Raw genomic sequence first — 18,554 nt, 5'->3', positions numbered from 1 at the left:
AGCTTGGTGCTTATTTGTGGGATGATAATTAAAACCAGACTCAATTTCTTTAATGATTATAAGAATACTCAGATTTTTTACATTTTTTTCTTGAGCTGATTTTAATAGTGATATTTTATAATAATTTGTCCCTTTTTTAGACATTGACATGAAAACTTTAATACTTTAAAATGGTCTAAAAGTCATTATGTACTTTATTATCCTTAACTATCTGTCCCAGATATGATGCTCATTTTACTATTTTTTTTTTCTTTCTTTCTTTTTTTTTTTTTTTTTGGTTTGTTTGTTTCTTAATGAACCATGCCATATACTTTTATTGCTTTTATTAGTTTATCAAGTTGAAAATATTGGCTTTACCATTTCATTCACTCTTTTTTACTTTTTTTATATAATTAATTTTTGCTTTTCTGCTTATTATTCTTTGCCTTCTACCTTTTTGGTTTAAATCACTGTTCTTTCTGTAACTTCTTAAAATGAATGTTTATTTCATTAAATTTTAAGGCTTTCTTCTTTTCAATTTTGTGTACATAAGTCTATAAATTTTTTCTAAATATTGCTTTAGCTACATTCCATAGTTTTGATGTATAATATTTTTGTTATTATTCAGATTAAACTATTTTCTAATTTTCATTATAATTTCTCCTTTGACTCATGATTTACTTTAAAATGTATTTATTAATTCATGTGCAAGAATTTAGTATATTTTTTTAAATATTTAATTCTAACTTAGCTCTCTCATAGTCAGAGAACATACTTTTTATTATTTCAACGCACTGGCATTTGTTGAGACTTAGTTTGCAGTCCATCATATGCTTGCTTTTTGAAAACGGAAGTTTTTGTGATTTTAAAAAGAGAATACGTTCAGCATTTGTTATGTGTACTGTTCTACATTTGCACAGTAGGTTATTTTGTTCAAATATTTTCTATAACTACTGAGAAATATGTGTTTAGACCTTCCTCTACTATGGATTTGACTATTTCTTTTCCTATTTCTATTAATTTTCATATTTTATATATTTTAGGCCACATTACTTGGTCCACATATATTTAAAACTGGTATGACTATTTAGATTAAAGTAACTTTTTATCACATAATTGACCTTTTTACCTTCCAATAATAATGTTTTGCTTTAGATTTCATTTTATCTAGCATTTATACAACATCTTAGCCTTTTTTTTTTAGCTAATGTTTAATGGATATTAAAGCTGTCTGTAAGTTTCCCTTATGAACATATTAGATTTTATTTTTATCTACTCTGATAATTCTTATTTTCTTACCGTAGTGTTTTCTTAACTTGCAATCAATTTCATTAATAGTTTATTGAGATTTATCCCTACTATTTTAGTTTGTGTTTGTGTTTACCATTTGTGATATTTATTCATTATTTTGTTTCCTCTTCTTTCTTGACTTGTTAGATTAGTTGTACAGGTTTATCCTTACTTTTTTACCTTTCCACTCATTCATAGTGTCTGTTCCACTTGTAGTTTTCTTAGAAATTAAATTATGCACAATTAAGTCCATAAATCTGAATTTGATCAAAATTTACCCTCCTAGACAATACATGGATCTTAAATATTTAAATTCATTTGCCCCTCTTCTGAATTAAATATTAATGTCTCCATTCTTAAAGCCATCTTATTGTGTCTCATTCTTTAATTCTCTAGACATTATTATCACTATTTTATTCAGTCAACATTAATTTATATTTAATTACATATTTACCACATTCTTTGTTCTTTTTCATCTCTTATCTTACACTTATCATTTGAGATCAGTTTATTTCTGCCTAATTCACATTCTTTAGAGGCATTACTTCCATTGATGACAAATGTTCTTCTCTTAGTTTTCATTTGTCTATAAATGAAAAATATATTTTACCCTCATCCCTGAAAGGTATTTTTGCTGCGTGTACATTTCTAGGCTGAAAGGAGAATTGATGAAGACAACAAGTCCTGCATTTAAAATTTTTTGCACTACCCTCTGCAACTGTTCCCAGGACATGGCATTGCTTTTGCTTTACTATTTGTTTGAGTTTTCTATTGCTGAGTAAAAAATTACAACAAACCTGGCACCCCAAAACAATACATATTTATTATCTCCCAGTTAAGCACATCAGGAAACTAGGCTGGGTTCTTGGCTCAGGGTCTCATAAGGCTGAAATCAAGGTGTTAAAAAGCATTAGTTTCTAATGTTAAGCCCTAGGTCTTCTTTCCAACTCCCATGGTTGTTAACAGAATTCATTTCCTTGCAGCTCCAGAATTGAACTCCTGAGTGCTCCATCTTCAAGGACGACAGGAAGGCATCTCTCTCACACTCCGCCTTCTTGTAAAGAGTGTACTTGTTGAGATCAGGTCCACCTAGTATAATCTCTCTTTATATTAACTCAAAATTAGCTGATTAGTAACCTAGTAATAAGAGTGATATTCTATCATTTTCACTGGTCCCACCCACATTCAAGGGGAAGGCATTGTACAGGGTGTGTACACCAAGAGGCAGAAATCTTAAAGGTCAATTAGGATTCTGCCTAATGGGATATCCTAGAGGGGTCTCAGGGCTTCCATTCGGTTCCTCTTACCATAATAGGCCTCCGCCACAACCTGGGCCATGGAGGTGATGCATGAGTCATACTAGCTTTGGAGTATGTTTATTCCTATTGTGTATTAAGCAACCATGGCACCAACCACAGGTTAGATCCATGGATACACTTGGTCCACTGAGAGACAGTCTCAAGCCAAAATATCACTTACCACCCAGTGTGATATAGCTCTATGCCGACTGGACAATACTGGTGTCTTGGGTCTCAGGAATTAGCATCAACATAGAGTCAGTATTTATAATCTCTAAAAAATCTGGGTGTTTCCTCTTGCCTAATGCACAATGACTCTATAATCACCTGCAGAGTTCTCCATTCAAGTAGCAGTTGGTCCCAGTCTGCGGTTATATTCTGCACTCTGTGAGCCATCTTCAGTACCACCTCAGAGGTCTGGGTTGTCCCTCTTCCAAGTTCTGAAAACCCAACCCTTTAATTTTATCTATCAAGCCCCAGAAGTGGTAGCTGCTCCTTATAATTGCCATCTCTGTGTACCTCACTTTCTGCCCTTTGCCTTTTAATCCTCCAATGTCTATCTAAACAATTCTCCCATTTTAAAATGTCTCTACTACATTGATGAACCCAGAAGATATTTTGCTAAGTGAAGTAAGCCAGTCATACATAGAAGGACAAATACTGTATGACTCCACTTACGTAAGAAATCTAAAAGTGTTTAACTAATAGAAGTAGAGGATAGAATGATTGTTGCCAGGGGTTGGGAGAAGTGAAGAGATGTCAGTCAATAGGTATAAAAGTTCAGTTATACAAGATAAATAAGTCGTAGAGCTCTGCTGTACAACATTTGCCTATTGTATTGTGCACTAAAAAATTAAGGGAGTTTATTTCATGTTAAGTGTTCTTACAACCAAAATAATGAAGACACACAAGAAAGCTTTTGGAGGTAATAGATGCATACATTACCTTAATTGTAATCATGTTTTCACAGGTGTATGCATATGTTCAAAAGCATCAAATTGTATATGCTAAATATGTATAGATTTTTACAAATCAATGGGACCCCAATAAAGCTTTTTTAAAAAAATTAAGTTAAATATCTCTATTAAAATAACTGATATAGTTCCTATTTGTAGGACTGGAGCCATACACATATCCAAAGCTCTATCAACAACAGAATGGGGCATTAGGCAGAAATACAGCTGATCACATTATTGCTGCACATAACAACTTATGTACCTGCATTCCAAAATTAATTCTGTTGTTTAGGGATGCACATATCAAGTGTCAAAACATCATAAAAATGAGGAAGTTGGTACTATGAGCAGCAGAGTAGCCCCCAACAGAGAGGGAGGATTTGGGACTAAGCAAAACATGCTCTGAGGTGGCAGCCATGCTTCCCACCTGAATGGGGGTCACTCAGGTGTTTGATGCACTTCTATATATGTCATAGTACACAATGTAACATCTTTTATTTGTTATGTTAATTCTGATACAGGTGACTACAATTTATGAAAATGTGCAGCCTTACTTCCCACCAACACCTGTTTATTCCTTATGTGCTTATGTCAAATCCTCAGTCTTCTAACATGAAATGATAATAAAACAGTTGTAGGACAAGAGAAAAGTGTCATTCTGAGAACACCAGTGACTTCTGAAGTAGATGTAGAACATACTTAAGCTTAGTACTTACTTCACACTGAGCCACAACATTGGCAGTTGCATTAAAAAGTGCCAAGGAAGATGAACTTTGGTCTTGTCGCACTAAACCTGGGAGACAATGGCAGTTTTAAAGCTAGAAATTTGAAATTAATGTCCATGCCTTTTTTTCAGTTTTAATCTATTTAAAATTGTTCTCAAACAATATTTTTCAGAAAGAATCTTATTTATCATATATAAATATTTAAAATAAAATGTTTATATTTATATATTTATTTATATATTTTTTCTATTAAATACATTTATATATTTCAACATTCTGCATGTCAAATGAAATAATTTTCAAGTTCATGGAAAACTAATCATGAAAGTACATAAATATATTACATGCTTTATAAATTATTTAACTCCTGTCTATCAAATCATTGCTCCTGTTTCCCCAATATTATTGCATTTAAATAAAACTTTAAACATTTTCAGAAGACCCACGGGGATTTCAGTATGGTCATGCCAACAATGACTACTTTGTTAATGCTAGTTTCTCCTCATTCAAGGACTTAATTTCTAGTTACTTCTTCCAGGAATCTAGTATGCACTTCTAACCTCAGTTATCTATAATAAGAACATAGTTTGGTACTTTTATCATAGTATCAAGGTGTTACTTATTTAGGTAAAATAAAGTATCCAACTACAAGGTTTTCTCCTCAAAGGAATTTTAAAGAAACCTAGCAATTGTACTAATTTTAAATATTCAAAATAATTCCTGTAATAATGAATTATTATAATTCTATTGAAATATCAGAGAAGAAAAAGCACAAATTTAGATTTTCTCTAACAAGCAAAACTTAAGCAACTGACATTGTCAAGAGTGAGAGTTTTTCAGCTTAAACTGCAAACATAATTGCTAAATAGTCAAATAAGAAAGTGTACTCAGAAATGTCACATAACACTGCTGAAAGATTTTATTACTCTGCAGCATTTAGAGAGAAAATAATGGTAAAAATAAAACTCTAGGTTAAAATGTTAATTTCATAAACCAAGATAATATATGGTCTTTCTCTTTTAAGTTGCTTCTAAAAACTGTCCAGCCTGCCAGTACTCCCATCAATCATTGTTTTGGGATCCAAAGTACCACATCTACTGGTATTCTATAGTGAGCAATACTCTGGCCTTGACTTCTGTGCTGGAGCAGCCACCCCAGGCCACTACCACCTGAATGCTCTACAATCACTTATCTTACATTCAGCACCTCCTTATGCCTCCTTACACCTCTCTTGAATTAGAATCTACCTTAATTTTCATTTTTGTAAGGGTACTCAAATTCTCTTTAACTATTGTCCATGAAAAGTCGATCCTCAAATATCTATTGGAGGATCACTGCTTTCCGGAGTTGACCTATCCTGAGCTCCTTATTACCCTACCCTCTATCCTCCCAAATATTCATTAGCTGGTACAGGCCCACTGCACACAGATTCAGTCCAATGTGACCTGAAGAACTGTGGATTGAAGGCAAAGGGAACTCATATATGTGCAAGAAGGTATACTAATTTGTCATTAACAAAAAGGGTCTCTATTAAGAAAATAAAATATCCCTTCGTTTAAAGGGTTACATTAACAGTTTATTTTTTTCTTAGTTTTCATATCATTAATATCCTCAAAATGAAAGAAAATTAAGAAATTCATGTATTTAAAAGTGCAACATATGACTAGCTTCCAAATTCTTGGGAAAATGTCCAGGAAATCTTAATAAAGAAAAAAAAAGGCTAATAAATAATCAAAAGTGGAAGGCACTTCACAAATCAAATGTGGAGGATGATCATGAACATCCCACTGTCCGTCAAGTGAGTCTCTCATGATGTATCCTGGCTGCAAATTACAGTCTCCCCAAATAGCTATGGACAAAGGCATGCATCCCCTCCATCCTGTCTAGCTTGAACAGCAGCAGCCTTTCACACCGCCAAAGTGGTTTGGCCTCATGCTGCAACACATTGCAGAATTCCAAACTGAGAAGTCACTGCTATGAGAAAAAACTTTTTTATCAATTATAAAAATGGTTTATGAAATATTTTATGGTACTGAACAATAGCAGTTCCACTTAAAGCAAAATATCTTGCTTTTACTATGATACAAAAATCTCTAAATTGTACATGGACCCCTGGAAGTGGAGAGCAATAGGTCCTGATTTAGACAGCAATTAGCCCCATACCCTTTTAGATGTTAGTTCCTCACCCTTATTCAGGTGTTCAATTTCTAACCACAGGTCGGATTGGTACTTCTCTCTGGCTTTCATTTTACTAAAAGAAGCAGAAAGGAAGGAAAACGTCATTAAGCATTAAGTGATGAAGACAATTGACCTATAATTGGATCCCACATAACTGAAATGTGGGGCTAATGTGGTTAGAATTTTTAGTCCAGCCGAAATCTATACTTAAAATATTATATCATAATGTCATTCACATTACTGGAGTTTAATTTGCTGTATTTGTGTGGAAAGAATGGAATAAAATGCTTCACAAACCAGCAAACAAAATGAGGAGAGGCACTTTTAAAAAAATATACATATGGCAATATACAATGTAAGTGATTAGCTGTAATTAAAAATATGTGGAAACCAACATCAATAGATCTTTCAGAAGTTAAGGATCTATGGAAAATAGACCACAATTTTTAATTTACCTCATTCTGTTTTCATTTTAAAATGTTTTCTACATATACAAGGTATTCCTTACATGAGGATTTGGAGTGCTAGCGAATTGAAATTTTGCAAATAAGAAGAAAACAAAAACTTCATTCACAAATGTGTCAATTTTCAGTATTATTCAGTATTATTGATACCATTTTGTGAAGATACTGGAACCAATTAAAGCCTGTGGGAAATACGTATGTTAAAAGTAATAATCACTCTCTGATTTTCATAACTTTTCATTTCATAGAAGAATTCTTTTCTTTTGAGAGCATAGAATTAAACTTTATGTTATAGAAAGAGACTGAACATGTAAAGTCACTGTAACTACTTTGACATCTGGGCTTACCAGTCTAGAGTGACTGGAGCAGCCTCTGGGAGGACTTGTCTGAAAATTCGCTCTCTGTCCAGAGCCGACTCCAACTTAAGCATAGCTGACATGTCCCGTTTATCAAATTGCTCCATCATCCCCAGCGTTTTCTACAAAATCAGGTAAGTAGGTTTTCATTTCCATTTTATATTTACATTTTAAAACAAATCCAGAAAAACTTAGGAGGTGCTTGGGACTATTACTGTTCCTGAATAGTAAATAGAAAAATTGCTCATTAAAATATATTATTTTCATTAAATTTGGAGACAATATTAAAGACTCATATAAACAGTCTTATTTTTATGCTTATTATAATGATAATTGCCCCCCAAACTAAAGGCTAATTTTTTATGAAAAGGTATTTTGTAGGTAGAAACCTAGATAAACTGACATCATTTGGCAACTTCATCATTGTTTTTAGCTTTACTTTTTTTCCATTCTATGAGCCTTCCAGGGCTATAACTGACACTCACTCTTGCTCCTGTAACCAAGCTGGAATTTCTTAAAGACTCCACTTCTTTGATTCTTTCTAAGGTAAAGCTTTGGGAATCCTTTTCAGCCCTGATGCTAGAATATAGAAAGTAAAAGGGAGATATCAAATGCAAATGTGTAAAAAACTTAATCAACCTAGAGATACAAGATATATATACATTATAGTAAATCTTAACATAAGACTATTTAAGGAGTCACAAAAAATAATTTACTACCAAAGAAATAAAGGAGTAAAAACCTAGAGATGCTACCAAAATTTTCACAAAGTTCTTAGACAATGTGAAGTGTCTGGCTAAATTTAAGACACATTGAATGTGTGGGAGTAGACTGTGTCCTAGTTCAAATTATGCAGTTGGAAAAATCATTAATTCTCTCAAGGCAATAACAGATTTATTGACTTGATTAAGAAAGGTCACTTTTTTTCCCCAAACTTTTCATTCTTAATTAGGAATTAATTTAAGTTTTAATGTGGGCATTGAAATTCTACACTATGCCCATCTGTGAAATAGCTTACTGGTAAGCAATATGTATAATATTCACCACTTATTAATGTACCAGCATTAACCTCCACTCCGAGAAGGATGGCCCAGTTACTGGGATGGTTAGTCTTATCACTCCCTAGAAAGTTCTGAGGCTAGCAAATAAGAATTCAGTGTACAAGCAAACTAAAGATATTTTTGTGCACACAAAGAGATAGAAAGTTTATTGCACACAGCCTTTTCTGAAAGAATTCCTCCGAGATGTTCTCTAGTGCAAAGCAAAAACTGAATTTAAGAAAGAGGGAAACAAAGGACAAAAGAATAGTGGCAACATATTAGTAACTCCTGATTAAGTCTAAGCTACTGTGAATAAATCATAATCTGGATTTAAAATCCTAGATGATACTGGCATTAGGATTGAAATGGAACTATCAGAGTTCTTGACCAAACACAAGGAGAATGAAATAAGAATCCTACTCTCAATGTCTCCACCAGCCATGTGATCTATGTGAAGGTAGCATCCCTTGTAGAATAATAACTCTTCTGTATTAAAATCAACACCAACCAGGAAATAATCACATTTCCTGAGCACCTTAGAAAGTATATTCCCTACAGCAACTAATCACATAATTTTGAATATTTTTATTGCTAATGAAAAATTAGAGCATCTAGTATCCTTACCATAAGAGACAGTATCACTGAATCTCATATAACTGAACTCGATATACTTGGAAAACCTATTTCTTTGAATCTGATCAACAGAGATATTGTTGGGCTCAATTATGATGCTTTTATACTATATAATGTAATTATAGTAGAACTTGTTGAAATAAGCCTCCATCTCAAATATACTTACACATGATACATGATACAAAAGACTTTTAGGAGAAAAAAGTATTTTCAGGCACGGGCTTTCCTGTATATTAATAATCAAAGACGTAAAATTGGCACAACATTTGCACAATGTTTTATGGGAATAAAATGGAAATAACTACCCATGAACAAATGAAAATTAAAATAGGTTAGACAAGACAAACTCAAACCACGATGTGTTCAGAGAAGAAACATAACAGTGAAAGTAGTACACGCATTGAGTCACATAGTCCTGGGAACCATTTTGATTCAAGTACCTAAAAGTTATGTAGCCCAGACCTGTTACAAAACATCTCTGAACTGAAGGCACAAAATAAGGTATTAATACAAACTTAACTGGCAGAGTAGTTAGAAATATCCAAAAAATGTGTTTATACTTATATTATGTGTATATATGATTGTATCAGGACATATGTATACATATCTGAAAATATATTTCTTTGAATCTGATATCTATATCTATATATCTATATATCTATATATCTATATATCTATATCTATCTATATCTATTTATCTATCTATCTATATATATATATCTTCTATCTTCTGATGTCTGTACTTTGCTGGGCATATGACTTTTTGTTATATATTATTAAATATATATCCAAAGAGTTACCTTACAGAAATTGCCATAATTTTAAGTCTCAATCAGAAACTTAGATTGGATAAATCAGAAAACTGAATTGAAGAATATTTAGGAATAATAAACAGAGTTAATTTTTAAGTCAAAAATTTTATGATGCATTTTAAACACAGTGCTTCCAGTATTTTAAAGTAGCATTTCCTGTTACAATTTGTAAAATAGAAATTTTCCTTTTAAAAAAAGCAAAAGCCCTGAAACCCAACTATGAGTGCAGCCACTATTTATTATATTAAAAAGGATACTAGGGTTATTACTCATAAATTAATAGGAAAAGAACTGATAATATGGGCCTTACATACCTGCCTGAGACATTCTGCAGGGGCTTATAATCGTTCATCCTACAGAATAAGGGAGTTTTCTCTTTGCTCATAGTAACAGGGACACTCCCAGGGGTTCCCCTCCTGGTGTTCTTGGTGGGTCAGAGAGGCCTGAAAGTCAAGTTCCCAGTCCTCCAACAGTCCAGAGGAGCTGCTGGTATTAGCCCAACTGCTGGTATTAGCCCAACTGCTGCTCTCTGTGGCTGGAAGAGTCCTGCTCCAGGATTCCAAGGATGGCTCCAGCCCAAGTGGCAGTTAAACATAAAGACTCAACTGTAGATGCTTCATGGGAACCCATGTTTAATGGCCTAACCTCTGAGGAGGAAGGAAATCCCTCCAAGGACAATAGGGTGGGAAAAATCTAAGAGATCATTCCGATAATGACCCTGTAACACTGGATCATTCAATACAGCCTTTTATTTATGAACTTTTATATAATGGGGGGGGGGGCGAAGCAAGCAGGAATTATGATTTTTATAGTTTTCTTCTGCTTCGTTGACACATATCCTTTCTATAGCCTTTAATTTTGATGTAGTTTCAAACTTGTGGAAAAGTATAATAGACAAAGCTATAAATTCTTTATCAAATGTACCATTTTGTCCCATTTCTCTCTCTTTCGCATGCTCTCTCTCATTGTGGCTCTTCAGATACATAACATGTGCATGGTGTTTTATTTGTTTGTTTGTTTTCTGAATCATTTGAAAATAAGTTGCAGACCTTAGGCCTTATTACCCCTTAAATACTTAAAATAAAAATATCTCTTACATAACCACAGTACAGAATAAAAAACTAGAAATTCAATATTGACACAACACTATTAACTAAAACACAGCCCATATTCTAATTTTTCTAATTGTACCAAAAATGTCCTTCTGAGATTTTTTTCCTAGATTCAAGATCTAATCCAGGATCATTTGGTGCATTTAGTTCATCATTTGGGTAACCAGGTTTTTTATTGCAAATTTTCTTTTTTCCATTTGTAACTAACAAGCTATTTTGTGGGGAAATGTTTCAAGATTAAATAGGTATTCTTTCCCTCATTAAACTTTCATCCACTGATCATTCTTACCCGAATGTTCCTGTTATGCTTGCAAGACATGGCTCTAACACCACTATTCCTTCTACATTTTTAATTGGAATTCACTGTGAGAAATGTTTTTTCCTTTACTCTCATTTATATTTATTCATTAATTTATTTATATGAGTATGCATTCATGGACTTATATTTCATCTTATTCCTTATTTTGATGCTCAATTGTATCCTATTTAGTTTGCTCCACCTACTATAACAAAACACCATAAACTAGGTGACTTAAAGAATAGAAATTTAAAGCGGGAAAAACATGGCAGAGTGAGACATCCCCAAATCTCTCTCCTTGAAACAACAATAAGCTAAACATCTAAAACTCAACAAAAAACACCCAAACTGCACACCAACACATCTAAGCATCAGATCTGCGCATAAGAGCTATCACAGGTCACAACCTCAGATATCCAGCAGTGGACTGGGAGAAACAAAGAAGCTGCCTCTTTCAGATGGCGCTCCTTGTAGGAGGAAGGATAGGGGAGAAGGTGCAGCGAATTTCCTGAACAGCCCTGCCTGGGAGAGCAGTAAGCTCTATGCAGCTGATGGCAGGGCCGGTCTTCAGGGCAAAGAGCAGAGAAGAGGGAATGGCAGAGAAACAAGAGTTGATTTCTACCAACCGTCGTTGCAAAACAAAGCTGAGCTGCAGCCCCAATCCCCCAACCCAAAGGGCCCCTCCCCTCATATCCTCTGAGACTGAACACCACAGAACCGCAGGAGAAACTGAGCAAATGCTACTGAAACTGTCAACACTGACAAGGACTGAGACTGAGAGTAGCGAGTATGATTAAACATCTGTAAGAAAAAAAAAGAGTATCATTAAGGCTTTATACAAAGAAAGGATACAAGAGGCTCAATGCCACCTACTGGAAATCAAAATAAAAGTGCCTTCCTTGCAACAGGCTAAAGAGAAATATTAATAAATAAATAAATAAATAAATAAATAAATAAATAGATAGGCAGACAGATAAATAAGTAAGTAAATGAATGAATGAATTAATGAATGAATAACTTCTTCCTTGAAAAATTCAGAATACACTTCCATTAGTTCCAAGGTGGAGAAATAGTCCATTGAACAGCATGAACAACCAAAGTGACAAGGCAGCTCAGAAAGAAAGAGAAAAATCTCCAGAAAATAAGCTTACAGACATAGAAATGTGTGACTTAAATGAAGAGAATTCCAGATGGTACTTCTGAAAAAAATCAATGAAATCCAAAATAATTCATATCAACCATTCCAGGAATTGAAAAACAAACAAACAAACAAAATCTACATCAGCAGCATGAGATTTTTAGTGAGGAGATTGTATCTCTTAAAAAGAACCAAATAGAACTTTTGGAGATCAAGAACACATTGAAAGAGATGAAGAATGAAGTAGCAAGCATGGGAAATAGAGTCAATCAAATGGAAGAAAGAATCAGTGATATTGAAGACAGAAATCTAGAAATAAATCAGAAAGTGGAAGAGAGAAACCATTAAATGAAAAGTAATGAAAGAGAAATATAAGAACTAGCTGTTACCATCAGAAGAGGAAACATAAGAATAATGGGTATTCTCAAAAGGAGGGAAAAGGAGCAGGGATTAAAAGCATTTTCAGGTAAACAGTTGATGAGAAATTTCCGAAATCTAAGGAATGAGCTAGAGCTTAGAATTCAAGAAGTCAACAGAACATCCAATTATCTCAATCTAAAAAGGCCTTCTGCAAGACACATTGTGTTAAAAGTATAAAAAATCAATGACAAAGAAAGAATTTTCAAGGCATCCAGGGAAAAGAAGTGGTAACCTAGACAAATGCATTAGATTATCACTGGACTTCTCAGCACAAACCTTAAAACCCAGAAAGTAGTGGAATCAAATATTCAGACTATTAAATGAAATGAAATACCAGCCAAGAATAATATATCCAGCCAAGTTCTCCTTTAGGTATGAAGGAAAAATAAAGACCTTTCCAGACATACAAAAATTAAGGGAATTCTGCACTACCAAGCCTGCATTACAGAAAATACTGAAATGGGTCAGTTCACATAAAACAAAATGACAAAAAAAAATACATAATTAGGAGTAAGGTGACTATCAGTCAAATAGAAGTAGAGGAATGCAACTCTTACTAAGAACAGGACATTGTAAGTTTAAACAATATGAAGAGATTTGCTATAGCAAGATGGTAACGAATGTTCAGCATACATAGGGATAAATGGAGACAACAATGACTGAAAAGGGGAGGATTCAAAGATCCAAATTCACAAAGGAGAATGGAGATAAGGCACATACAGAAGAAAAGGAATGACTATATATATATATATATATATATATATATATATATATATACATATAAATAGATGACAGATAGATGATAGATAGATAGATAGATAGATAGATAGATAGATAGATATAGATACAGATACAGGTACAGATATAGAAGATATAGATATAGACATAGATAACTATCCTTTACATATTCATAATGGTGAGCACATGCCAAAGATTCAGAACTGAAGTATATAACATCAAACAAGAAGGACCAGAGGGTAAATCCACAAAAGCCACCAAAATAAAGAAAACAGAAACACAAGAACAAGGGAGCAATGGAAACACCGAGATACCAGAAAACAAAGCATAAAATGGCTATAAGAAGGCCTCAGATTTCAATAATCACCCTAAATATAAATAGACTGAACTCACCAATAAAAAGAGACAGAGTTGCAGATTCGATCAAAAAACAAACCCAAACCCCAACCATATGCTGCCTCCAGGAGACACATCTCTGTTCCTAAGATAAATATAGACTCAAAGTGAAAGGGTGGAAAATGATATTTCAAGTAAATGGCATTCAGAGAAAAGAGGGAATAGCAGTCCTAATATTAGATGAAATAGACTTCAAAATAAAATGATAAAGCAAGATACTGAGGGGCAATTCATAATGATAAAGAGAATCATGCACCAAGAATTCATAACATTTATGAATATCTATGCTCCCAATCAGGGATCCCCAAAATAGATAAAGCAATTACTGACAGGACTAAAGACAAAAACAGAGAGAGGATACAAATAAACAAAATCAGAGATGAAAGAGGGAAAATAATGACTCACACTGCAGAAATACAAGAATACTATGAAAAAATATATAACGCCAAATTGAATAACCTAGAATTAGACCAGTACTTAGAAAAATACAATCTTCCTAGACTGAATCAAGAAGAACTGGACAATCTAAATAGACCAGTTAGTGGTATGGAAATTGAAACAATTATCAAAAACCTACCAAAAAGTAAAACTCCAGGACCACATGGATTCACCAGTGAATTCCACCAAACATTCAAAGAAGATTTTATACCTATTCTCCTCAAACTCTTCCAAAAAGTCGAAGACAAGCAATACTTCCCAACTCATTTTGAGGCCAATATTACTCCGATACTAAAACCTGGCAAAGATAACACGAAAAAGAAAACTACGGACTAGTATCTCTCATGAACACAGATGCAAAAATCCTAAATAAGATACCAGTGAACTGAATACGGCAACATAGTAAAAAAGATTATACACCACGATCAAGTGGGCTTCATCCCAGGGGCACACAGATGGTTCAACAAATGCAAATCGATTAATGTGATACATCACATAAACAAATTAGAAAATAAGAATGATATGATCATATCAATAGATGCAGAAAAAGTCTTCTACAAGATATAGCATCCATTTATGATCAAAACACTTCACAAAATTGGTATAGAAGGAAAGTATCTTAACATAATAAAGGCCATATAATGACAAGCCCTCAGCTAACATGGTAAAAAACTAAATACCTTCCCTCTAAGATCAGGAAGAAGGCAAGGCTGTCTACTCTCACCACTGTTATTCAATATAACATTGGAGGTCCTAGCGAGTGCAGTCAGGCAAGAGAAAGATATAAAAGGCATTTAAATAAGAAATGAAGAACTCAAATTGTCACCATTCGTGGTTGACATGATTCTCTATATAGAAAATCCTAACGACTCCACAAGAGCACTACTAGAAACAATAAAGAAATACAGTAATGTTTCTGGATACAAAATCAATGTTTAAAAATCCATAGCATTCCTATACTCTAATAATGAGCATCAGAAATAAAAGCAGTAAAACTAATTCCTTTTGCAATTGCAACAAAAAGAACAAAATATCTAGGAATAATCTAATGAAACGTGAAGGACCAATATAATGAAAACTATAAGGTTCTTTTAAAAGAAATTGAGGAAGACACAAAAAATGGAAAGATATCCTGTGTTCTTGAATCAGAAGAATCAACATAGTTAAAATGACCTTATTACCTAAAATGTTATACAGATTTAATGCAATCCCCATCAAAATCTCATTGGCATGTTTTAAAGAAATACAAAAAAAAAAAACATTAGATTTGTATGGAAGCACAAAAGACCCTGAACCGCCAAAGCTATCTGAGAAAAAAGGATGAGTCTGGAGTCATCACTTGGCCTGACTTAAAATTATACTACGAAGTGACAATAATAAAAACGGCCTGATATCGGAAGAAAATCAGATCACACAGACCAATGGAACAGAATCAAGAATCCAGAAGTAAACTCGTGTTTATATGGAGAATAAATTTTTGACAAAGGAGCCTAAAACATACAGTGGAGAAAGGAAAGCCTTTTCAATAAATGGTGCTGGGAAAACTGGAAAGCCACTGGCAAAAGAATGAAAGTAGACTGTTGTCTATCACCACACACCAAAATCAACTCAAATGGATTAAGAACCTGAATATAAGAGCTGAAACAACAAATTGCATGGAAGCAAACATAGGAACTAAACTCAAGGACTTCGGACTTAAAGAAGATTTTATGAATTTGACCTCAAAGTCAAGGTAAGTAAAAGCTATAATAAATGAATGGGACTACATCAAACTAAAAAGCTTCTTTCTACACAGCAAAAGAAACCATCAACAAGGTAAAGAGATAACCATCCAAATGGGAAAATATATTTGCAAGGAACACCTCTGATAAGGGCCTAATATCCAAAATATACAAAGAACTCAAACAACTCAATAACAATATATATATTTAAAAAATCCAACTGAAAAATGGGCAGTGAACCTGAACAGACACTTCTCCCAAGAAGACACGCAAGTGACTAAACTATATATGAAAAGATGCTCAACATCGCTAGCTATTAGAAAAATGCAAATCAAAACTACAATGAGATACCATCTCACACCTGTTAGAATAGTTATAATCAACAGGACAAGTAATAACAAGGGTTGCAGAGGATGTGGAGAAATAAGAACTCTCATGCACTGCTGATGGGACTGCAAATTGGTACAGCCACTGTGGAAAACAGTATGGAGTTTCCTCAAAAAAACTGAGAATTGACCTACCATATGACCCAGTAATCCCTCTACTGAGTATATACCCCAAAGACTTGAAAACCTGTATCCGAAAAGATATTTGCACACTGATGTTCATTGCAGCATTATTCATGGTGGCAAGGACATGGAAGCAACCAAAGTGTCCTATGACACATGATTAGTTAAAGAAGCTGTTGTACATATACACATGAAATATCACTCAGCCATAAGAAGAGGTGAAATACTGCCATTTGGGACAATGTGGATGCACCTTGAGATAATCATGCTAAGCGAAATAAACCAGACAGAAAAAGTTGAAAACCACATGATGTCACTTATATGTGGGATATAAACTCAAAAGCAGGAAACAAACAGGACAAACAAACAGAGACTCATGGACACAGACAGTAGGTTAGTGGTTACCAGAGAGTAGCGGGTGAGCGGGGAAGAGGGGAAGCGGGCAGTAGATGGGGTGAAAGGGGTCAAATATGAGGTGACAGAAAGAAATTTATCTATGGGCGGTGAACACACAGTGCAATATACATGAATACCTTACTGTTGAATTGTATACCTGAAACAGTGAATTTCATTAACCAATATTACCATAATAAAAATAAATTTAAAAAATAATAATAAATTGAAGGTAGAATAAATTTTTTTTGCAGTTAACCCTTGAACAACACAGGAGTTAAGGACAGTGATTCTCCCACCCACATGCTTTTGAAAATCCGTGTATAATCTTTGACTCCTCCCAAATTTAAGTCGTCTTTCTGTATTGCAAGGGATTGCTTCCAGGAACCCCTAGAGATACCGAAAGTGAAGGAGTATGCTTCAAATCTCCTGCATTAAATGGCATAGATTAAAGCTTCCAGTCAGCACTCCATATCCATAGACTCCCAAATGCAGATCAAAAAGAGTCTAGATATTTATTTTGAAAAATCCATGTATACATGGACTGAAGCAGTTCAGACCCATGTTGTTCAAGGGGCAACTGTATTTTTCTTATTCTAATTGACCCAACAGTATCAATTTGTTCAAAATAACAATAGCAGCAATGTATTTGATTATATATATTTATGTCTGGGTATATACTAAAGATACTCTTACCATACAAACCCAGAATGGAGTTCGTTGAGTTTTACTCGAATGAATTGAAATGTTATGACTACACAAAATCCTGCACAGAGATGTTTGTAGCAGCTTTATTTATAGTTACCAAAACTTGGAAGCAACTAGATAGGAGAATGGATTGATAAACTGTGGTACATCAAGACAATGAAATATTATTCAGTGCTAAAACGAACTGAACTATCAAGTCACAAAAAGACAGAGGAAACTAAACTGCAAATTACTAAGTGAAAGAAACCAATCTGAAAAGGCTACATACTATATGGTTCCAACTCTATGACATTCTAGAAATGGCAAAACTATGGAGACAGTAAAAGATCAGTTGTCAAGGGGAGAGGTGAGGAATGAATAGGCAGGCACAGAGGTTTTTTAGAGCAGTGCAACTATTCTATACAGTATTACAATAGTGGAAACATGTCATCATACAGTCATCCAAACCCATAGAATGCTCTCCTTTGCATTGCCCTGGTTCCACGACTTCTTCTTTCAGCTCGTCTCTGAGCACCTACCAATTGGACCAACATGGCAACTCATAATGGGCTCTTGTGTTGCTCTCTACCCATTTCACATTCGGCTGACTCTACATTGTTTCCCAGACAGATTCAATTCATTTCAATCAATCCTGAGGCTCATCTGAGGAGACAAAGGCCCCTGTGATGGCCACAAAGGAGAGTTAGTGGGAATGAATCTTAGCAAACCCCCTTGGTTACAGATCACGAGAGGAACTAAGGGCAAGAGAGGGGAAATGGCTCACCCCAGGACATCGAGCAAAGGAGCACCAAGCACAGAGAGTGGTCAGTCACAAAGGGTCCCATTTGTTCCCTGTGCCAAAGAAAACTGTGCCAAGTGTCTGACTCCTTCCTTTAAATCTCAGTTATTGAAATGGGAGGAAGAAGCATGTCTTGAAGTCCTTTTGCTTTATGGTTTGATCATATTTTTGTTC

General features: G+C 34.2%; 1 protein-coding gene across 1 annotated transcript in view; it reads right to left on the bottom strand.

Moving 5' to 3' along the window:
- The window catches only part of LOC107505291 (serine/threonine-protein kinase MRCK alpha-like), a 44,182-nt gene extending 33,782 nt beyond the window's left edge, over positions 1-10,400 (bottom strand). Inside the window, exons 1-5 of the mRNA XM_036218261.1 lie at positions 10,046-10,400; positions 7,732-7,825; positions 7,238-7,368; positions 6,435-6,499; positions 4,240-4,316 (exon numbers count right to left, since the gene is read on the bottom strand). Coding sequence (XP_036074154.1) covers positions 4,240-4,316; positions 6,435-6,499; positions 7,238-7,368; positions 7,732-7,825; positions 10,046-10,116 — 438 coding nt within the window. The 5' untranslated portion in view covers positions 10,117-10,400. The remainder of the gene's footprint in view (positions 1-4,239; positions 4,317-6,434; positions 6,500-7,237; positions 7,369-7,731; positions 7,826-10,045) is intronic.
- Between the last annotated feature and the right edge of the window lie 8,154 nt (positions 10,401-18,554).

This window comes from Rousettus aegyptiacus, unplaced genomic scaffold (assembly GCF_014176215.1).
Source record: "Rousettus aegyptiacus isolate mRouAeg1 unplaced genomic scaffold, mRouAeg1.p scaffold_m13_p_3, whole genome shotgun sequence".
Classification (NCBI taxonomy): Eukaryota; Metazoa; Chordata; class Mammalia; order Chiroptera; family Pteropodidae; genus Rousettus; species Rousettus aegyptiacus.
The sequence above is the reverse complement of the archived record's forward strand: the minus strand, read 5'-3'. Positions and strand labels throughout refer to the sequence as shown.